The sequence below is a fragment of the Tenrec ecaudatus genome, chromosome 10 (assembly GCF_050624435.1).
Source record: "Tenrec ecaudatus isolate mTenEca1 chromosome 10, mTenEca1.hap1, whole genome shotgun sequence".
In the NCBI taxonomy this organism is placed as follows: domain Eukaryota; kingdom Metazoa; phylum Chordata; class Mammalia; order Afrosoricida; family Tenrecidae; genus Tenrec; species Tenrec ecaudatus.
In genome coordinates, this window is record NC_134539.1 from 153217956 (window position 1) to 153239524 (window position 21569).

Consider the following 21569-nt stretch of genomic DNA (forward strand, 5'->3'; position numbering starts at 1 on the left):
CGCGGGCGCGGGCTCCCCGGGACGCGCCTGCGCTGCCTTTGCCGTCTCCGGGGGGCCTCGGAGCGGGAGGAGCCCACGCCCGGGCTTGGGCGTCCTGTAATTCGGGGAGATACAGACTTAGGACCCTGGGGCGTCTTCCCCCTCCGTCGCTCTTCACTCGCTCAGGCGCGCCGAGGGCAGCCCGCGCGCCCAGCCAACATGGCTGCCCCCGTGCTGACTGCCGTGCGAGGGTGGTCGGGCCTGGCCCTGAGCGCACGGAGCGGGGTCCCGCGGCTTCCAGGGTGAGCGGTTACTTGACAGCTGGGACCGCCGCTTGGGCCCTGGCGGAGGGGCCCGTGGGAAAGGAAGGGGGCCAGAGACAGGCCGCGTGGCGCCCAGGCGAGAGCAGTGCCCGGAGGGGTCGGCCAGCAACCTGGTCCAGCCTTTTGGGTAGCTCCTTGACCTTGAGCCAGTGCTCAAGGCCTGGAGGCTGCGCCCGCTCGAGGGGTCGGGCTGCCCTGGGTATCTCCCTCGGGGCGGAAAGAGCGCGGAGCCGCGTTCTCCCGTGCTGGGACGTGCGGAGAGTTGCATAGGCGGGAAGCCTCGCCTGAGCCTGCCCTACCATAGGGACGTGACAACGAAGAAAACGCCGGCCTGTGTGCGGGGAGGCCCTCCCACCTCGGGATGCGAGCCAGGATTAACTGCGGGTCAGGTCTAGCGGCCTCCCCGACGCCCTCGTTGGCAGGTCGGCCAACAAGCCCATATTGTTGAGTCAGCTCTGACCCAGCTCCCCGCTGTCCCCAGGCTAACCCCGGTCAGGTGGAGCCGCTACGGCCCCGAATACCAGGATCCCCAGACCGACAAGGAGTATTTCCGAAAGCCCGCGGCCGAGCTGACCGAAGAAGAGCGGTATGAGCAGGATCTCCGGAAGACTCAGTTCATCAAAGCGGCCCCAGCCACCAAGACGGGCTCCGTGTTTGAAGACCCAGTGATCAGGTTAGTGGAACACTAACAGCGTTCGTCTTCTTGCAGACTACCATTTTTTGCCCCAGGGAGGGGGTCTGTGAGACCACCTTAGGGAACTAAACATAATCCTTTTCTTCCGGAAGTAAATTCACCAACATGATGATGAAGGGAGGAAACAAAGTGCTGGCCAGGCAGCTCATGGAGCAGGTAAGCGCCCTGGCCTCTTTTGCCCCCCCTCCCCCTTACCTAGCTAGAGCTGTTTGCGGCTGTCATTTTACCTTGCAAGAGAATAGATTCATACCTGCACCTTAAAAGTTAGCTTCTCTGTAAGCATGTGTAACATGTCATAAAGCAGAGGCTTGTGTGTCACTGATGCTGCTGTTTCTAGTACTGCCAGGGTCACCCGTGGTGAGCAGGTCTCAGCAGACTAGGGAGGAGGGGGGCCTGGTCAGCTGGTGCTTAGTGCTTTGGCCGTGACAACCTTCTGGATAGTAGCGGGACGGCGCTCAGCAGAGGCCATCACCACAGGAGAGGATGGCACAGAAACGGGCCGTGGTTCTGTTCTGCTGCACACTGGGTGGCTGTGAGTCAGCACCCACGCCAGGGCACCTAGCTGCAACCAGATGTGTGTGAGGTGGGAGCTTCCAGTCTGGTAGAGTCAACCGCCGCCCTTGCCCCACGCATCACAAAACTCCACCCACCCTTTCAGTCCATTCCAGCCTGGCACTAGGGAGGCACTAAGGAGCTGGTGCCTGGCATAGGCTAAGGGGGAGGCTGCATGGCCATTAGAAACGGGCCGAGGGGAGAGAAGGGCAAGGCATAAGCTGGCCCCTGTAGGCAGCCTGGGGCAGCCTCTCACACCCTCTTCTCCCTGCAGACCCTGGAGGCTGTGAAAAGGAAGCAGTTTGAGAAGTACCACGCCGCCTCGGCAGAGGAGCAGGCAGCCGTCGAGCGCAACCCCTACACCATCTTCCACCAGGCTCTGAAAAACTGCGAGCCTGTGATCGGGCTGGTCCCCATCCTCAAGGGTGGCCACTTCTACCAGGTGCGTGGAGGGAGAGGGTTCCCGTGTAAATGAAGGGGAGGGGCCCTGGGGTGGAAGGGCCCCCCGCGTTGGGCCAGGATGGACAACTCCGTAGGGAACAAGGACTGTGTGTCCCATGCAAGAGCCGGGAAGGGAAGGGAGAGAAGACCAGCCAGGTGGCCTGCTCCATCCCCACGCTTTGCTGCCTGAAACTGTCAGCATTTCGAGTCAAAGGGCCATGGAGACACTCCATCTGTGTAAACGCCAGTGTCTGGCAGAGGTGGCGCTTGGTCCATTCAGAGCTAGTCGTCCCTGTCCCAGGATTTAGTTGTGATGGGGTTCTTGTTGCAGGTTTCCTTGTCTTCCCTTCTCTCCTCTCAGTGTCCCATCCATTCAGGTAGGGACTTCCTCCAAGCCTGCATTCTGTGTCTGGCATGGTACTGGGCCCGAGTGGAGGCCTGGCCAACAGGTCTTGGATGGAGTGTCTTCTTCGGAAGCACCTGTGTCTTGCGGTGCCCCGAGGCACTGCCACCACGTCCATTCTGACCCTCACAGGGATCCGCGGTCCCTGTGGGCCCCCGAGGCTGTGGCTCTTCAGGGGAGTAGAGCAGTCACCCCAGTAAGAGGAGTTTCCCACTTGGTGATGGTGGCATTGTGGCCAAGCTCCCACTCCGGGGGCCAAGGAGCGTTTGCTGAGTGGGTGCCTCTTGTGTCTGCCACACTGAGGTCACCCCAGCCTAGAGGCAGCTCAGTTAGAGGAGCCCGTGGCTGTTCCCACAGCTCAGGGAAGCAGGAGGTCTGTCTGTCCTGTCAGGTCCAGCTTCCCAGTGTCCTCTCTCACCCAGGTCCCTGTGCCCCTAACCGACCGGCGCCGCCGTTTCCTGGCCATGAAGTGGATGATCACCGAGTGCCGGGAGAATAAGCATCGGCGGACGCTGATGCCGGAGAAACTGTCACAGGAGCTGCTGTTGGCGTTCCACAACCAGGGCCCGGTGATCAAGAAGAAACAAAATATGCACAAGATGGCCGAGGCCAACCGCGCGCTGGCCCACTACCGCTGGTGGTAGAGGGCGGTCGAAGCTGCTCTGGGTCGTTGTAAAGTCCCCGCAGGTTAAAGGCGCAGCTTCTTTGTAAGGAAGGCCAGGCCTTGCCAGTACTTGTGTGCCTGCTTCGTTCTTGGTGGGAGGCGCTAGAACTTGCCCCTCGTGGCTCATCTCCGTACAAAGGGGGAACATGTTGACTTGGGGGTTTCGTCTGAGGCTCTCGGGGCCGGCCTTTGGCTGGTAGAAAGGGAAGCAGGAGTAGTTTCAGAAAAGGTTTATTAGAAAAACTTCATTCTGAACAAATGCTGCACGAGCTGCAGTGCCACCATTCATTGAAACCGACAGAAGAAAAGGGGCTGGTTTCCAAGGTGGCCTCCAGATAAAATGTGCAAAATCCATTTCTGGTGTGACTTGTGCTCTGATCTCTGCCCTTGTCGTTCCAAAGTGTCGCACCAGTGGTCACAGACGCCTGCTTTACAGATGGAGAAATAGGCCCCAACGCAGCTGCCATCCCAACAACTGCATGGTGCAGTGGCTACGAGGTGCCCTCTCTGCCGGCAGGTGGAAGGTGATGGGAATGGACCGAGGGGCCTCTGGTGGGGCAGGAGATCACTGGCAGGCCCATCCTAGGGGACCAGGCCTGTTTGGGCCGGGGGTGCTCAGGGCAGGTCCATGGCATGAGTGGGCAGCACCTGGGGAGGTGGTGCAAGTCCAGGAGCAAAGACGTCACAGCCTGGCCGGGTGGTGGGGAGGACAGGGTGGTGGTGCTGGCCTCGTCCCAGGAGGCCTAGTCGGCCACCTCGCTGTAGTAGTAGTTTTGGGCTGCCGGGGTGGTCTTCCAGCCGGCTGCTCGGAACTCGATGATCTCCAGCAGCAGCAGCTGGGCCAGGGAGCTGAGGCCAGTAGGTAGCAGGAAGCCATCCCGGATAAGAACAAAGAGCTCGTCCATGCGCTGCCCATTCATCTTCTCCAGCTGCTCCCCAACCCGGTGCAGCTGCAGCACCAGGCAGTCCACCTGCAGGGCCGAGTGTCACACAGGCAGCCAAGGGTGGCACCCTTCACGCCCCATGGCCCCACCCTCATGCCACCCAGGGGATGCTGCCCTCCACTCGCATCCAGACAAAATGTGTAACTGCCTCCCCCCCACTGCCTGGCCCTGATTTGGTTCCCGGGCCAACTGCCCCCACAGCTGGCCACAGTCCCACCGTGCCTTCTACAGGTCAGCTTTCCTTCTGGGAAGTCCCTGAGCCATTTGTGTTGGGGCTCTAAATGTCACAGCTGGTACTGTGACAGTGTAAACACTCCCACCAGGCTCCTGTTCCAGGAAGTGGAACCCTCAAACCCCGCCCCCCGCCCCCTGAAGGCTAGCTCCCGATTTGAACCAGACTGCCCACACCTCCACAGGCCACCCACCTCCTCCTCCTTGCTCAGGCTGTCAGGCTGGGCCAGCCGGAAGAGGCAGTCGTAGACGGGGTTCACTAGGGCCATCATGGGCATATTGTTCACCTGAGGGAAGGGCCAGAGCAAAGCTGAAAGTCGGGAGCAGGCCTCCTGGTCCTCAGGACATAGGCTGTCTGCCACCCAGGTGGCTGCTGGGGCCTCACCCACCCTCAGGTAGTCAAAGATGTTGCAGATGAAGGTGACGTAGCAGACCCAGCCCTGCAGGGAGCGGGCGCGCAGCTGCTCGCGGGCCTGGTACTCCAGCTGCAGCCGGTTGAGGAGTCCCCGGCGGAAGAGGCTCTGGCCAGCTTGCTTGCTCTCCGCCTAAGAGCCAGAGGGGCTGGAGTGGCAGGACACTGTGCCCTCCTACCCCAATACTCACAACTGATACCCGCCTGTCCCCTTCTTCCCCTTCCCTGGAAGATCCTCTTGTTTGTGTGCTGCTGGTGCTCCTCCCCGCCTCCCCTCCATGCGCACACCTGGATGATGGCGTAACACATGCGTCCCGCCTCCTTGCTGAAGACACCGTCCTGCAGGGAGTGGTCCACGATCACATTGGCCACCTTCTCCAGGTCCACAGCGCCCGGATCTGAGGGCAGAGGGAGGAGTGTGGGCTCCCGCGGTTGGGTGCTATTGAGCCCGCTTCATTTCCCCGTGCTTCTAAAGAAACTGCGTGCCAAGCTGAAGAGAGGGTGCACCCATGACACCCTTAGGAAAAAGCGGTTTGGATGTAAGTCAAATTTTTCCTTTTTTCATGCTATCGTCAAGATCCATCTAGGTCGTTGGAGGTTGGTAACCACAGTTCACACCAAGACATGGTCCTCAGTGTGCACCACTGATGCACAAAGGGAGAGGGGCAGGTCATTGGAATGTGAATACGCTACCAGTGGGGACCGCTTGTGTCTGTTGACACTGAACTCAACACCACGCAGAGGGGCCGATCGAGAAGCATGGGTGAACACCTTCCTGGCCGGCCAAGCAGAGGGAGGCCCGAGGCTGCTGTGGTTTTGCTAGACTTGTGTTCTGGGGGGGCAGGCTTTCCATCTGGGTGCCAACACTGTCGGGCTGGAAGGTGGTATGCCACTGGTGTTTCCAATTCCAGCAGGCACACACGGCGGAACCTTTCGGTGGGGTTTTGAGATGAAGGTTGGGAAAGATGTCACCTTGACTGAGGGGCGCTTGACCCAAACCCTGCGCTGGTTTCAGGCACCTCGTGTGCGATGGACAGGGCGTGAGAGCCACATTTCCATGATGGTGTTGGTGAAGAGTCCTGACCAAAGTGTGTATTCCCAGAAGAACAAACGGGTCACAAATCTGTGTTGGAAGAAGTCCATTCAGAAGGCCTCTTGGAGGTGAGGATGGCGAGATTCGCCTCACATACCTTGGGCGTGCTAACAGGGAAAACCAGTCCTTGGAAAAGGCATCGCACTTGGTAAGACGCTGTGAGAAAGGGGAAGGCCCTCCCCAAGATGGACAGACATGGGACTGCAACAGCGGGCATGCAGGGCACCTGAGAGGACAGCGCAGGACATGACGTTTTTGTTCTGATGGGGGAGGGGCGTTGCGACGAATGAGAACCAACTGGATGGCCCTGACGGCTGAGGGGAGCTCCACGCCGCTGAGTGGGCATCGGAGAGAATGTCTTCAACAGCGTTTTTGGGGGGGTGGTGAGCAGTTTCGGGTGGGGGGTGTGTGACCTGGGATGACACACAACCTCCAGGAGAAGCAGCGGGCAGCGCCTCCCCTGCCGGCACGTTCCAACGCCAGCTGAGTCTCTCGGGTACTGAACTCTACCCTCTGCCAAGCAAAAAAGCCGCTGGACAGCGATGCACTTTCCAGAGAGCTGCAAATGTAGGTCCTTAAAGGGCAAGAACTAGGTCTCCTCTGCACCCCATTCCCCTCTCCCTCCACAAGTCCTTTCTAAAAAGGGTTTTGCACAACTCACTGCCGTTGAATCGCAGGGGACTCAGTGACCCTTCAGAGCTGGGTAGAACTGCCCGTGAGTTTCCAAGACCAACTTGCTGGTTGTGAACTGTGGACCTTGTAGATTACAGCCCCACGTGTAGCCACTACACCACCAGAGCTCCAGAAAGGACTTTGCAGACGCCCAGATAGCTGCAGGCCGGGAGCTGTTCAAGTGTCACAGTGCTGACGCCTATGAAGGGTGGCCCACAGGCTGCAGCCTCGGACTGACTCCCATCCTGAGGCTCAGGCTCTCTGGACCCCGGGGACCTGCTCCCTTCTCTGCGGCTCCTGACCCGGCTCGCTCAGGGAGGGTGCCCACGCTCACCTTTGAGTGCTGTCTTCAGTAGCTGCTGAGTCTCTGCATCAAAAGACTGGATTTTATACTCCTCTCTACTGGGCTCCCCCATGACCATCTGGCCCAGGAGCTCTTCACTGGGATGGGGTTACTGGCAGCACCTGGGGAGAAGCGAGGGGGGACCAGCCTCAGGGGTGCAGGTGGGGCTGGCCAGAGGCTCCTGGGCCAGCAGTGCATTTCAGAGGCTGGCTGGGAGCCCAGCAAGCTTGGCAAGAGGACAGTAACCAGGCACCTGCTCGTCGCCTAAGGGAAGCCCAGGCGTCTGGGATGACACTGGTTGAAAGCCATGATACAGCCCGTTGGGCTGAGGCAGGCGCCCAGCTGGGGGTGGTTAGTGGGTACTGGAGACTTGCCCACCTCTGGACAGCCTGGCCTTAGGTAAACCGGCCTGGAAGCTGCCGGCACAGGCCGGTTCCTGGCAAGCAGGGCTGAGGGTGGCAGCTTGGGGCCCTCTGTCCCTTCAGGGCTCCGAACCGCCTCCCCACGCCGCTTCCGCCGGCTTCAGGGTCAGCCCTCGGTCCGCCAATCGCGCCGCGCCAGCGTCTCCCAGGACCCGGACTGGTTAAACTGGCCTCCCGAGTGGCGGAAACCCGTCCCTACCCACCCAAGACTCCGAACTCCTGGGCCCCTCCCTGAAGGATCGGGGCGAGGTGATGTGTCCCCCGAGAGGGCAGGCCCGCTGGGGTCCCCCTTCGGGCTTGGGGCCTCCCTCCCCTCCGGTCAGAAGACGGGGCTCCGGACGGCGGCAGGCTCCCCAAGCCTTGAGTGCTCTCCTCGGCGCCGCCGGCGCCGGGACCCACCTGCCGGCGCCGCGCCGCGCCCGCGCGCCCAGAAGCCGCTCGGCGGGCATGGCGCGCGCGCCCGCGTCCGCAGCACAGCTGGTATGGCCGGCGCGCCTGGCCGCCACTGAGGCCGAGTCCTAGCGCGGCCCGCGGGGCGGGGCGGAGGCCGGCTCTCGGGCGCCCCCTGCCGGAACCCCCGGCCCCCGGCCCGCCTGAAAGCCTGGGGCTTAACGGGGGCTCGGGTGACAGGGTCGGGGAGGGAGTGGGCCGTCCGCACGGCGCCGGGGGAGCCTGCGGGGGCGTGGCCTCGCGGGCGGGAGGGGCAGCCGCCGCATCACCCACTCCCTCGCCTGCTCGCAAGGGCAAAGATCCTGGTAAACTAGGCTTCCAACCAAGGCGGGCAGCCCAAGAAATGGGTCACAATGGCAGTGTGCTGGAAGGGCACGGTGCGTGTGGGCTGGGGCAGCGAGCGCCGGGCCGGGCGCAGCGTACTGGCTGCACCCCGGAGGGCCACGGCCCACTCTGATTTGTGGGGGGCCCAGAAAAGTAGGGGAACCACTGCCCCTTCCGCCTTCGCTTAAAGATATGCACGTTTGTACCTGGTGCCGAAGCTCTCCCCCCTTTTGCAAGCCGTCCTCAGGTACAGGGTGGGGCAGAGACCTCGAGTCCCCAAACAAAACAAACCACAGAACAGGATCAGTGCAAAAAAACTTTACTGCGATGGTCTCAGAGCCTCACTGCAACCACTGGGCAGCTGGGGCTGCAGCCCTCCGCCTGGTCCCAGACGGCCTCCAATACCTGGACCAGTCAAGGGGCTCTTGTGCGTCCAGCACCCAGCCATGCCTCAAAGACCAGAGGCCCACCTCCACCTGCTGCCAGCAGAGGCTGGGCGGAGCCAAGGTGGGCTCCCTGGGTGGGCTTCAGCCTGCACCTCCATGCTGGGTTCCTGGAGCTGTAGGGGAGCTGAGGTGGTTGTGTGCAGGGCCCTTTCTCCCCTCCAGCCCCCAGCCCCAGTGTCTGTGCTCAGATTGACATCTCTGGTGGGCCTGGGTGTGTTGCCCACCCTCTCTCAGGCACTCTGTCCTCACTGAGCTGGCAGGCTGTCAACCCCTTCCTCCCACCCACCCCTTCACTGGGCTGCTGCAGACTCCTGGGAGGCCTCCAAGGTCACAGAGGGGGTGGCATGCAAAGCCATGCTCTGAGCTGAGGGGCACCCCAGTGCCAGCCTGCCCAACATCCAGTGAAAGAAACCCACTTATGGCTGCCACCCATCTCTCTTCCCCTTCCCATCAGCATCCACTCCACACCCCACCTTCACCGGCAGGGGGACCCCACCGAAGCAGTAGCAGGGCTTACTGGAGAAACACTGACTTTGGGGGGTGGGTGGCAGGTCCCCTCCTTACTATGTGAGCAGGGGGGTGATCTGTGTGAGGAAAACGATGAGGAGGAATGTGTTATTTTTAGCTTTAGTGTCTGAAGTAGGTCGGTTGGTGGGAACCACAGACTCCCCCCAAGTGTGCGCCACCCTAGACCCACAGGCCCCCTCCTGGCCGACGAGGCTCAGACAGATGGCCTGGAAAGACAAGAGATACTGCTTCAAGCTCGTCCTCAGCACAGGCAGGCACTTCCAGGGCTCCCCCAGCGAGCCCCACCTTCTCCCCGTGCTCCTTCTGGTGGGGTCAGAGCCGAGAAGGGCCTGAGGCCACCGCCTGGTCAGGAGGAAGACGGTTGGCGAGAGGGGCAGCCCAGCTAGCACCTCTCCATGCATGACACTGGAGAGGGTGTCTTCTCTTCGGAGAGTCCCCTCCAAGCTAGGACTCTGCCTTCTTCAAGTTGTAGAACATGGTGCAAAAGAGCTCATACCAGAAGAACATCAAGCCCGTGGAGAGGGCCGCCTTCAGCAAGCTGGGCGACAGGCCCTTGAAGAAGCCCTGGGAGCCCTCCTCTCGCAGCACCTGCTTGGCACAGTCCAGGAGGCCGCTGTACCTTCGAACCTGGGGCGAGAAAGGATACTGGAGTTGAGGAGGGAGGAGGCGCCAAAGATCAGGCTGGGGGAAAGGATCAAGTTCATCTCATTCCTTCTTTCCCATGTGGGCCCTGTCTGCTTGCACAGAGGTGGTGCCCACAGGTCAGAGCCCCTCCTCAGAGGCGCCCCAGCTGGCCGTCCTCCGTCATTGCTGGCACCCAGCTGTTCCCAGGGAGAAAAGAGCTGCTGTCTCAGAGCCCCACAGGGGCTGCCCTGCACTGTCCTACAGGGTGGCTGGGCGTCAGAGTGGACCCGTGGCAGTGGGCTTGGAGCCTGCTATATGAATATAATCTAGGTATTCTATGGCTAAAAGCAGAGACTGGGTGTCCCTCCCCCAGCTCTCTCCTCCATGCACGAGGGCACAGGGCTGCTGGAGCCTTTCCTGTGTGCTGGGCTCCCCGAGGCTGGGCTGGGGCTCGAGGGCCGAGATGACCAATGCTGCCTGGCCCGGTGGGTGGGAGCTGACCCTCAGCGTCTTCCGGTGCCCGGTGACCAGGAAGGGCCAGAGTTGTCTGTGGGGAGGCGGCTCACCTGGCCGAAGGTCTCTCGGGCGTGCTCAAACCCTCCAACCTGCAGCCGCTTCTTGAAGAGGTCCAGGGGGTATGTCAGTATCTTGCTGATGACGCCGGCTCCACTACCACAGACCAAGTTCTTGATGTTCCCTGAGCCACGGGAGTGGGGTGGGGGCAGAGAGGTCAGAATGGGCAGCCGGCCAGGAATAGGGGCCGCTGGAGGGAGCCTCCTGTGACCTCAGAGAGGGATCTCCTCTAGGCCTGACCCAGACGCAGCCACCATGCAAGCAGAGGGGCTACTATGGAGGGAAGACCCCACAGGACAGCGCAGAGCTGGCTCCCAGATCTCCCGAGAGAGCCTGAGACATAGGGGTGGGGGGGGGGAGCAGTGGGAGGAGACAGTGCCTTTCACATGGGGGCTGCCTCACCGTTTGTCTTCCCCTCGGCTGCAGGCACGGCCCACTCATAGGCCTGCTTCAAGCTGCTGTAGAAGGAGAACTGGAAGCCGGCGTAGGGGAAGATGGCCAGCAGCGTGGGCTGCAAGCCCTTGTAGAAGACCAAGGGGCCTTCTGTCCGGTACATGGTCACCATGGCTTCCTGGAGCGTTTTGTAGACCTAAGGACACACATACACAACTCATGAGGCCGTTTGACCAGACACTCGGCCCACTGTGGGCCTCGACCCACAAACAGGAGGACTCCTTCCAGTCACAGAACGTGCTGAACAAACACTCCAAGGTGGGGCTTGCTTGCCACCCATCCCGGGAAGGTACAAGACAGACACACTGGCCAAGTGCACAGGGGGGTGCATTCCAGGAGATGCACTCTGGATGCTCCCGTGGGGGAACCACGGGGAGGAACCCCATGGGCATTAAGCACAGTGACAGACGCCAACCTCAGATTAGATGATTCCGCGTACTGTGAAGTCAGTAGAGGCTGGACCCAAGTAGGCTGACTGACAGGGGCCCTGGTGGCTTAGTGGTTACATGTTGTGCTGTGATACGCATGGTCGGCAGTTCGAAACCACCGGCAGCTCCAAGGAAGAGAGACAGACTGGGCCTTCTATTCCTGCAAACGGCCGCAGTCTCGGAAACCCACAGGGGTCACTATGACTCGATGGCAGCGAGTTTGGCTTTTTATTTGGATGTTGAGCGAGGCAGAGGCAGGAGGGAAACGTGGAGAAGACTATCAATCATGGTCGTCCAACACACAGAGCACAATCAATGGCACCAAACTGTGGAGTTGGAGACTGTTTCGTTGTGTAGATTTTGGCCACAACGAGAAACAAAGAAGAAATCATGTGGGTAACGCCGAGCACAGAGGAAAAATGCTCTGGGATCGACTGTGGTGATCATGGTAGGAGGCTTCCTGACAGGACTGGATTACTCAACGGGATGACGTGTGGGTGAAGTGCTGAAAAAACTAACCAGTGAAGGAAGAGAACATGAGCCAGGGCCTCTCCCTCCCCTTCTCTGACCAGGCTGCAAGGTAGCAGCCTCCGCCCACCCGTCTTTCTCACAGAATCCACAAAGGCTTCAACGTACAACTAAGGGGAATGGCAGAGCCCGTGGCAGCGAAGGGAAAGGGCTGTCAGGAGTCGACTTTCCTTCGGCCCAGCAGCCACCAGGTGCTGCGGTCTGCCTGCCCCTTTCTCAGTAAACACTTCCCCCTTCCTCTCTCTGCCTCCTCTCTCCCACCCTACCCCCAAACTCCCATTTTGACTGAGCCAGCCCCAGGCCCCAATCATTCACTCCAGACTCTTCCCTGGAGCCTCTGCTCTTCAACAAAAAGTCACGGGGAAGTCTCCTCGGCCCTGGGAAATACAAAGACTGCAAGGGGTCAAACAGGTTCCTCTTCCGGGTCCCAGGTCACTGTTTTTGTAAGGCAAGAGGCCTTTCCCAACAACAGCTAAAGGAAGCAGGAGAGACCTCGTCTTTCTCCACAGACACCGAGGTCGGCTGTCCCACTAGTGCTGAGACTGCGGTCTACCTCCGACTGAGTGCTGTGTGCATGGGGACCAGGGTCCTCAAAGCCTTCGTGGTCTTCTAAGGTGTAACTATCAGTCTCTCCCGTCGGGGCAAAGAGATGCAAGAGCACAATTCGTCCAAAGGATTATCGGACCCCTCAAACTTCTGCCTCCGTGGCTCGTGGCTCTGAGACCAGAAGAAGTAGATGGTGCCCGGCTCTCCTGCCACCTGCTCTAAGAGGGTCGTGGGAAGAGATCCTGGCAACGTGAGAGAGAACCAACCCCTCTCCCTCTGGCTTGGGCACGCACACGCGCGCGCACACACACGCACACGCATGAACGCGCACATAGGTGCTCTCCTCCAAGGTGTTCAGGAGGAAACAGATGCGGGGGCTCCATTTCAGGGTTTCATCCGTGAAGTTCCCTCCACAGGGTGTTTCTATCTCTCCCAGCCCAGCCCACTCTGTGGAGCACGGACAGTGTCACAAGGGCACAGCGGCAGGCTCTCCTGTCTCCTCAGTCCCTGGTCCCTGCCCGTGGTGGTGTGGCCTTTGTCCCTTTGTTTGCACTGAAGAACGAGAACCCCAACCCTTCACAGCACCCGCCTACCGGCCCTCTGACCCCTGGGCCCCTGGCCACTCACCCTAGGCTCACCCTGAGCCGCAAAGCGGGTGCGCAGCACGTCCATGGGCTGCACGGCGAGGGTGGCCGCACAGGCCGACAGGCCGCCACACAGGAAGTGCACCGAGAAGTCACGGGCATCGTACCGGCTGGCTCTGTGCATCAGCTCCGTCAGCAGCTCAAAGGACAGGAACTGCAAGAGCAGGTGAGGTCCAGGTCAGGGGCAGCTGGGGTGGGGGTGGGGTGGGAGGAGCCTGGAACAGACCACACAATGCCCCAGGGCCCCGTCCAGAACCCAGGTGAAGCCTGGATGTAAGGATGAGCAGGTGGGGAGACTCAGCCCACTCAGGGATGGAACAGAATCAATCCCAAACCCCCTGCAGAAATCAGATGCCAGCTGACGACTCCATCTAAGTAACCAGATGCAGGCAGGACTAAGGAAAGGCCCCCAAAAGGAAAACCCACACTCACTCCCAGCGAGTGGGTTCAGATGCCCAGAGACATCCTAGGGCAGGGCAGAACTGAGCCTGTGACTCCTTGTGGGCATATAAGAAGCCTTATCCTTCTCCATGGGACAGCTGGTACATTTGAACTGCTGACCTTGCAGGTAGCAACCCAGCAAGCACCTAACCGCTAAGCCACCAGGGCTCCTCGATTACTACGCAACGACTGGGAAAGCTACTGGCGCTGAGTTGACAGTTACCTAGAAACAGACCCATCCCCACCAGGCTGTGTGACCTCAGACAACCCCCACGTCACCTCCTGGCGACCTGCCTGTCACCTGCTCCCCTTTCCTCCAGTGCTGCTCTGACTTCCAAATGGTGCCAGAGGTGAACATGAGATTTCAAAATCAAAAGCACTGGTATTGCCATTCACCCGGCTGGCCTGTGGGCCCCTGGCACCTAGACAGCCTCCCGGGTATCTAGGGGGATGGGAGACACCATGGCTACAGCTCAGTCTGAATGAGCTGCCAACTGGCTGGACAGGTCCCCATGCTCTGAGCAGGAAGCGTGCGTGTGGCCTGCCTCTTCCTCTGGCCTCCTCCCCCCACACCCTGCCCCCTCAAGTCCCTCCACTGAGCCACCATCACCCCAGGGACCTGGTCAGGCCACCTGCCACCTACTTGGACAGCTCCGTAGCCGATGGAGAGAATCTGGGCTGGGATGTGCCCTTTCCAGAAGGCTGCCAGGCCCTCTTCCTGTAGGATCTTTCGCCCGGCCTGCATGATGCCATGGTATTTTGCCTGGGGGTCATGGCGGGACAGGCGCTCGATCTGAAGCTGGCATTGGGGGAAGGCAGTTAGGTGGCAGGATGGGAATGGGCGCAGAGGACCCAACGGGCAAGGGATGCCCAGGCTCACATGTGCTTACTATGTACTAGTCTCTGGCCAACAGTGTCACATGTGGTTCGTTAGCATGCACACGGGAGCCTGTGCTTACCTTGCTTCCCGGGCGGGCATGTGGATGAGGGGCTTTGCTTCTGGAGGAAGGGGCCATGGGGTGGGGAGAAGGATGCAGCCCCACCCAGAGCAGCACCCTTCGTGACACTGTTCGCCGCACGAGAGAGGGAGCACCCAGGAACCCATACTTGCCGGGCCCTCTGACCCTAGGTGAGATGGGCACTTCCAGAAGCCATCGTGAAAATGGGTTTCCCCTGAACCCACAACTCCGAGGGCTAGGGGACCCTGTGCACCCTCACCCTCAGCTCACCTGGAAGCGGATCTTGATGAGGTCCAGGGGGCTGATCAGCGCCCGAGTGACAAATCCAGAGAGGGAGCCCGACACTGCCACCTGGAACTTGGAGATATGCTTGCAGTCTGTGCTGGGGTCATAGCCGACCATCCCTGCGGCCCATCAGTAGCAAGCTGAAGGCAGAAGCACACAAGCAAGCTGGTCCCAGTGTCGGCTAAAGCAGCCCGCTGCCCCTTCCCGTTTCTCTCCTCTCCAGCATGTGGCATTTGGAGAAGCCTTTGTTTCTGGCAACTGCCCAGCACCTCTGTCCCCAGACTGGCGAGGGCTAGGCTGGGTGCCATCAGCACCAACTTGGATTGACTGGTAAAATGAGCTTAGTAGGGGCTCCCTTTCCCCAGAGACCACTGGGCTTCCTCGGTGCCCTCTGGCTTTGTGGGCAGACCTGTTCTGAGGTCAAGCCCTGGGTGGCATTCCAGCAGGCACAGAACCCATAACAGCTGGGCACTGTGAGGATGGGCAAACAGGCAGTCAGAAAGCCGATTCTCAAAGCAGCCACTGACCCCACAAAGGAGCCCTGAGCCCCTGGCTCCTCCCTGCCCCCCACACACCCAGGCCACCTCTGTGGTGGGGCTGAGTCACCCTGTCACAGGACATGTCCAGGACCCCAATGGCCTCTCCTTAACCTCCCCCTGGACCACTAGTCCCCTTCCTGCATGCTGTTGACCTTGGATCTGCAGACAGCCACACACCTCCAGTCCCTGTGGATGAAAGCGCCCCCACACCCACCCGTCATCAGACTGGCCCCCCTCATCCTCAGGGCTCAGTATGTAACCACCCACCCAGGCCTCCCGCTGCCCCAGTGCGGGGGTGATTTCCACGCTGGCAGCTGTCAGTGTGTCTGCCCACTTTGAGATGATAGAAGTGACTGGGACCTGAGGGGAAACCAAAACTCTAAATCCAAACCCACTGCCCCCGAGTCAATTCTGACTCGTAGTGACCCTACCGGTGTCAGAGGAGAACTGCTGCTGTGGGCGTGTGAGGCTGCGACGTTTGTGTGTGTAACTAAATCATTTCATTGGGGGCCTTACAGCTCGTATAACAATCCATGCATCAACTGTATCAAGCACAGCTGCCATCTTCATTTTCAAAGCATTTCCTTTCAACTGGAGCCCTTGGTATCAGCTTTTCCCCTCCCTCCCCTCCCTCGTGAACCCTTACTAAACTATAGATTATTTTCATATCTTACACCGTCTGCTGTCTCCCTTCACCCACATTTCTGTTGTTCATCCCCCGCAGGGAGAGTTATAAATCAATCATTGAGATCGGTTCCTACTTCCTCCCACCTTCCTCCTACCCTCCTGGTATCATTACTCCCATTATTGTGGGGGGTCACGTGTCCTGGATTCCATGTGTCGAGAGCTCTTATCTGTTCCAGTGTCCATGCTCTGGTCTAGCCGGGTTTGTGAGGTAGCACTGGGGGGCCATGATAGTGGGGGAGGGAGGAGAAGGAAGCATTAAAGAACTAGAGGAATGTTGTGTGTCTCGTCAGTGCTGTTACTGTCTCCTGGCTGGCTCAGCCCTTCCTTTGGACACTCTGTGGGGGGATGTCCAAATGTCTACAGATGGGCTTTGGGTCTCCACTCCGACCCCCATCATTTGCATCGATATATTTGTTTGGGGTCTTTTAATGCCTGATACTTGCTCCCGTTGACACCTCCTGATCACACTGGCTGGGGTGCTTCTTCCATGTGGGCTTTGTTGCTTTCCTAATAGATGGCTGCTTGTTTACCTTCCAGCCTTTAAGACCCCAGAGACTATGTCTTATAATAGCCAAGCACCATCTGCTTTCTTTACATTTGCTTATGCACCCTTTATGACTTCAGTGATCCTGTCAGGAAGGTGAGCATCACAGAATGCCAGGTTATGAGAACAAAGTGTTCTTGCGTTGAGGGCGGACTTGAGTAGAGGCCCAAGGAGACTGCCACGGGTCTTTCTCCCTTGGAGCAGCTGGTGGTTTTGAACTTGAACTGTAGACTTTGTTGTTAGCACTCCCACTTGTAACCGTTCGCCACCAGCTCAGTTTGTAGGGAACAGATGGGGTGGGGTGGGGTGGGGGGGAACCACCTGATGCTTTTGACTTCACCTCCTTCCTCTTGGAAGTTCGCCCGCTCATGGCCTTGATCTATTTCACAGGAGCCTGCTCCTGTCTTTATAAATACAAGCGGTGCTCACGAGGCATTTCCGTCAGGATCATCCTCAGTGTCATTTTAAACGGCGGAAGCATCCCATCGAGTTGCTGCTGCTGCGAGGTGCTGTCCTGTTGGGGTTCCGACCCTGTGTCTGGCTAACCTTGACCTTGTATCTAGCTGTGTTAGTCGGGGCAGACTAGAAGAAATAAATCCAGGGAGACCCATAGGTGAAGAAGAAAGAGCTTTATATACAAGAGCAATTGGATATGGAGAAAACAACCCAGCCCAGTCCAGATTAAGTCCGTAAGTCCAATATTAGTCATATGTCCGATATTAGCCCATAAATTCCTCATTAGACTCACATGCAATAACGCAGCCATGCAATGACGCTGCATGCAGGAAGCTCACAGGCTGGACAGAGGGTGCTAAGTCTTGTGGATCCAGTGGAGGTAGAGGCATCTCAGCGCTGGCAGGGGTCTCCATGTGGCTCCTCCACAGGAATGTCTCTCAAGGAGTGAATGTGTTTCCCGCCTCCAGTGAGCTATTTATCTCCTTAGCGCCTCCAAATGAGGTCATCACGCTGTGACCTGACTGACAGGCCAAACTCCACCCCTTCATTCTTCAGTCTTGAATTGACAGCAGGTGATGTAACTGCCACACTGGGCAAGTGAAACACTGCCCAGGCCTACATCAGCCTCACAACCGTTGTGTTTGAGGCACTGGGCCAATCCATCATGCAGCCACACCTCACATGTGGAGCAAGGGGGTTATTTCATGGATGTTTATTTTCAAAAGGCCTTGGAGTCTTGCCACCAAGATCAGAGCTTCCCTGGGCCATGACTGACTGTGGGTCGAATTGTCCCTCACTGTGTGGCTGTCCTGTGCATCATCATCGCGTTTGACAGCCTCCCTGGTGTCTCCCACTCAATGCCAGTATCATCCTGCCCTGCCTCACCCAAGTCACAATCAGAAGTGTTACCAGAAGGGGCGAAAAGTCCCCGGGGGGGCAGCACTGCTCCTGTTTGAGAATCACAGATGGAGGGAAATGCTAGCCTGGGTGCATAAACCAGAAAGTCAAGTCCACTACCGTTGGGTGGATACCGACTCAGAGCAAGCCTACATTGGGGCTTCTTTCTCCCAAGGGAAGACAGTGGGTTTGCAGTCACCCAGCAGCACCATTGCAGCTTCTTGGCAAGGGCGTGTCCTCACTGCCATTGGGGTAATTCTGACCTATACTAACCCACAACCGGCAAGCTCTGCCCTGTGGCTTTCCTGGGCCTGACATCTTCACGGGAGCAGGAAGTCTCCTGTGAGCCTGGTGGGCTTGAACGGCTGACTTTGCGGTTAGCAGCCCAATACTCAACCCATGCCACCGCCTTTGCATGGGAGCATTAAAACCCAAACCCACTGCCATCCACGCACGGTAACCTTACAGGACTGTCCCTGTGGGTCACCAGAGTGGAGAGGCACTCCTTCTCCTGCCCCGAGAGCACAGGTTGTTACATTCAGCTTCATTATTTGTAACACTGGGCACACGCAGCAAACAACAACAACCCCTGGCCCCACCTCTCTGCCGGTGAGCCATTCTGTGCTCTTGCCAGAACCAGAGAGGCTGATGGAGTCAAACCACCAACCTTTAGGTTCGCAGCCCGACACTTTAGCTACAGTGCCACCAGGGCTCCTTTGTTCTTCAACAGCTTGATGGCTAGCCACAGGAAGCCACGGCTTGGCACCGGATGCCACCCAGCCATCACAAAGCATGGTCCGAGCCCTAGGGCCTCCCTCGACAAAGGGTCACAAGCAGCCACCTGCCGCCGAGTTCATTCTGGCTCCTATCAGCCCTAGACGACAGAACGGAACTGCCTCTTTGGGTTTCCAAGTTTCCACAGGAAACTCTTCCTCCTGAGGAGTGGCTGGGGGGCTCATGCTGCTGGCCTTGGGGCTGGCAGCCCGATGCATAGCTCACTATGTCACCTTGGTGACACACACACACACACACACACACACACACACACACACACAATCAAAACCAAACTCCCTGCCATCAGGTCAATTGTGACTCACAGGGACCCTCTGAGGACAAAGTAGAACTGCTCCAGGGTGCTTCCCAGACCATGACTCTTTATGGGACGTAGAAAGCCTCCTCTTTCTCCCCAGGAGTGGCTGGAGGTTTCAAACTGCTGTCCTCAGAGTTAGCTGCCCAACGCGTAACCAGACAGACACCATGAAAAAGCAGGGTTTGGAACAGGACGGACAGTACGAACCCATCTGGAAACCAGCAAGCCCTCTGTACACTCTGTACAACAGAATACCAAAGCCTCACCCAAACTCCTGCCACAAGACAGAGCAGAACTGCCCCCCTGGGCTTCCGAGACTGTCGCTCCTTATGGGAATGGAAAGCCTCGCCATTTTCCCTTGGAGGAGCTGGTGGTTAAGGGCCGACCTTGCTGTTCGTAGCCTAACTTGTAACCCTCTCCTCCACCAGGGCTCCTGTACGACACAGCATAAACACATGGACAGAGGCCTGCAATGACACCCTGGTGCCATCCGGTCTGCGGGTCTCTTTGGGGGAGGAGTCGGGAAGGGAAAAGGGAGGGGAGATCTCGCCCTACCCCTTTATAAACGGCTACAATTTGATTTTGTTAGGAGAAAATAAAATTTAAAAAACACAACTAAATACAAAATGAAGTTAAAAGGTACCCCGGGTACCTAGTTCTTGATTACCTTCAGTAATGGGGATGTCACGACCACACAATGACAATCTCTCCCTGCAGCTCTTCCTCCTCTCCCAGAGTCCCACCCTGGGACTCCTGGGCTTACAATCCCGTCCCAAGTCCTCCGACACCTTCCTAAGGGACTAAAGTGAAATTCCCTCCATCCTTAAAATAGGTGTGGCACTTCCCCAAAGTCTCACAGCATGAAAGCTGCCAGGAATGCGCCCCATCTTGGCCCCTTCTTCTCATACCTTGAAGACTGGACCACCTGGCTTCTCCCATCCACTTCTCTGTGACACAGCTCCTGCTGCGCCTCCCCAGGAGTCTGGGAGGTGCAGTTTCAGAGATGGGAGGGCCACTGAGAGGCCAGGCCTCTCCCAAGGTTACTCAGACTCTGAGGTCACAGAGGTGGGAGGGGCGCCCCAGGGAGGAGCAGGTGCTGCGGCTCTGTTTCAGGGGGCAGTCACAGTGGATCAGGCTCCTCACTGGGGGAGCCCTGCCTATAATGGCAGGAAACACTGCTGGTGGGGAGCGGGTGATGGGGGCGGTACACTGGGTTGTGGAGGAAGGATCCAGTCCTACAAATAGGCAGCCCAGCCCAGCAGCTGTAACCTCAGACCTCGGATTAGGAAGCTTCAGTCCAAGTACTGCCTCCCTCGGGTGGCCGGAGCAGGTTTCTTTAAACTGGCTTACGTTTTGTCCGTTGGAAAATGGGCACGATGTCAGTCCTGATAGCCCAGAGAGCTGGGCATCATGCAGGATGTTACCTGGGAGCACTTACGTTCGGACCACAGCTGAAGGTTGGCCACTGGGCCCTATCCAAAGGTGGCTGAAGAGACGGCCAGCCCGGCCACCGTACAGACAGACTGCAGCCCTGCTCAGCACACGTGATGTCACGGTCGGAATCCACTGGGTGGATTCCCAAACAAAACAAAGCACACGTCTCACTGCCAGTGAGTGGATGGCGACTGCTAGTGATCCTACAGCACTGGGGGGAACTGCCCCTGTGAATTTCTGAGACTGCAACTCTTTGGAAGTAGAAAAGTCTCATCTTTCTCCAGAGGCACGGCTGGTGGTTTTGAACTGCTGATCTTGCACTTAGCGACCCAACACATAACGGTTATGCTATACAAGCCACGCCACCAGGGTTCCTTTAAATAATATATATATGTCCAATAATATATATATATATATATATGTCCAAGAAGGCACTTGTTTAAAAAGGCAGTACACCAGTGGCCACTTTGCTACTGGTTCAGAATGTACAGTTTCTACAATGGCCAGGGTAGAACTGCTCCACTGGATTTGCCAAGCCACATCTTTCTCTCTGAAGCAGCCAGTGGCTGCCTGCGTTCACCGCCACTGTGCCACCTGGGTTCCTTCTAGTCTTGGTGCTTATTTAAAAGGATGGAACTTGCCCGGCAAATGCTGACTCATAGCGACCGGCTTTGAGTTTCTGCTCCTGTAACTTTTTCCGCAGAGCAGCTGGTGGTTCCAAACTATGTGAACTATGTGGATCCCAGCTCAATGCATAACCAGTACCCTCCACGCCCAGGGCTCCTATGCTATATAGATATCTAGGTCTAATGCAGGAGTGCAGGAAGGCTTAGGGTAGGAGAGAGAGGTGGAAGGAGTGGAGATTGCCATCAACGTTACAAAACGTGTATGAATTGTGGAATGGAGAATTTGCTCTGTAAACTTTCACCCAATCACAAGAACGACACACCCAAACCTAGCACCCGGAAGCTGTCCGGTACGGGGGGGGGGGGGGGGGAGAGAGAGAGAGAGATCGTCTTCCCCCCCTTCTTTCTGCTTAAGCCACCGCGGGTGTCAGGTACACAGGGGTCCCGCGGCGACAGCGAGCGATTCTGTGCCAATGTGTCCAGACGTCCCAGCCTACGACTTCTCTGCGGTTATCACCGCGCGCGCGCGCGCGCGCTAGCGAGCTGACAGGGTCCAGGTGTGCCTCACCTGCGCCCCCAGCCTGAGAAGACGCCGGCGAGGAGGGCGCGCACCTCTCTATCCAGGTGCCTCCCGCGCACGCGACACGAGTGCATACATGCTCGCCCCGCGTGGGCACCCGCGCGAGTGTGCTTCTTCCGGCCAGCCCCGCGGCGCCACGGGGCTGTCCCCGAGCCGACGGCGAGGAGGGCGGAGGTAGAGGTCACTCACCCGGCTCAGCGGGCGCGGCCCGGCTCCCGGCGCGTTCCTCTCCCGCCCTCCGCACGCGGTCCCACAGCACAGCCCAAAAGCGCGCAGTAACGGACAGGCTCGTGGGCCAATCGTCGCTCAGCTCA

General features: G+C 58.5%; 3 protein-coding genes across 8 annotated transcripts; 1 reads left to right on the plus strand and 2 right to left on the minus strand.

Moving 5' to 3' along the window:
• Positions 1 to 2: 2 nt before the first annotated feature.
• Positions 3 to 3410, plus strand: MRPS7 (mitochondrial ribosomal protein S7). Its single transcript, XM_075562208.1, has 5 exons — positions 3 to 281; positions 784 to 975; positions 1089 to 1152; positions 1823 to 1990; positions 2815 to 3410. The coding sequence occupies exons 1-5, from the start codon at positions 199 to 201 to the stop codon at positions 3034 to 3036; spliced, it is 729 nt and encodes a 242-aa protein (XP_075418323.1). The 5' UTR covers positions 3 to 198; the 3' UTR covers positions 3037 to 3410.
• MIF4GD (MIF4G domain containing) lies at positions 3271 to 7706 on the minus strand. Of its 5 annotated transcripts, XM_075562206.1 has the most exons (6): positions 7573 to 7706; positions 6743 to 6873; positions 4932 to 5041; positions 4621 to 4776; positions 4426 to 4518; positions 3271 to 4027 (listed from the first exon to the last, which is right to left on the minus strand). In XM_075562206.1, the coding sequence occupies exons 2-6, from the start codon at positions 6828 to 6830 to the stop codon at positions 3800 to 3802; spliced, it is 675 nt and encodes a 224-aa protein (XP_075418321.1). In that variant the 5' UTR covers positions 6831 to 6873; positions 7573 to 7706; the 3' UTR covers positions 3271 to 3799. The 5 variants fall into 5 exon arrangements, with proteins under 5 accessions (XP_075418321.1, XP_075418322.1, XP_075418317.1 ...); XM_075562207.1 differs by lacking the exon at positions 4621 to 4776; XM_075562202.1 differs by having other exon boundaries at positions 4426 to 4776.
• Positions 7707 to 8250: 544 nt separating this feature from the next.
• On the minus strand, positions 8251 to 21542 carry SLC25A19 (solute carrier family 25 member 19). Of its 2 annotated transcripts, none has more exons than XM_075562209.1 (7): positions 21445 to 21542; positions 14388 to 14542; positions 13802 to 13957; positions 12701 to 12871; positions 10521 to 10707; positions 10112 to 10242; positions 8251 to 9548 (listed from the first exon to the last, which is right to left on the minus strand). In XM_075562209.1, the coding sequence occupies exons 2-7, from the start codon at positions 14517 to 14519 to the stop codon at positions 9366 to 9368; spliced, it is 960 nt and encodes a 319-aa protein (XP_075418324.1). In that variant the 5' UTR covers positions 14520 to 14542; positions 21445 to 21542; the 3' UTR covers positions 8251 to 9365. The 2 variants fall into 2 exon arrangements, with proteins under 2 accessions (XP_075418324.1, XP_075418325.1); XM_075562210.1 differs by lacking the exon at positions 21445 to 21542 and adding an exon at positions 21244 to 21424.
• Positions 21543 to 21569: the final 27 nt, after the last annotated feature.

Coding starts and splice junctions, on each gene's coding strand:
- MIF4GD (XM_075562202.1), bottom strand. CDS start 6,830: ATGGTCATGGGGGAGCCCAGTAGAGAGGAGTATAAAATCCAGTCTTTT. Junction 5,042..6,742: donor ACTGAAGACAGCACTCAAAG/GTGAGCGTGGGC, acceptor CTCTGCCCTCAG/ATCCGGGCGCTGTGGACCTG. Junction 4,777..4,931: donor TGTGTTACGCCATCATCCAG/GTGTGCGCATGG, acceptor TCTGGCTCTTAG/GCGGAGAGCAAGCAAGCTGG.
- MRPS7 (XM_075562208.1), top strand. CDS start 199: ATGGCTGCCCCCGTGCTGACTGCCGTGCGAGGGTGGTCGGGCCTGGCC. Junction 976..1,088: donor TTTGAAGACCCAGTGATCAG/GTTAGTGGAACA, acceptor TTCTTCCGGAAG/TAAATTCACCAACATGATGA. Junction 1,991..2,814: donor AGGGTGGCCACTTCTACCAG/GTGCGTGGAGGG, acceptor TCTCTCACCCAG/GTCCCTGTGCCCCTAACCGA.
- SLC25A19 (XM_075562209.1), bottom strand. CDS start 14,519: ATGGTCGGCTATGACCCCAGCACAGACTGCAAGCATATCTCCAAGTTC. Junction 10,708..12,700: donor CGGCTCAGGGTGAGCCTAGG/GTGAGTGGCCAG, acceptor GTGTGTCCTTAG/GTCTACAAAACGCTCCAGGA. Junction 10,243..10,520: donor AGCCGAGGGGAAGACAAACG/GTGAGGCAGCCC, acceptor CCCGTGGCTCAG/GGAACATCAAGAACTTGGTC.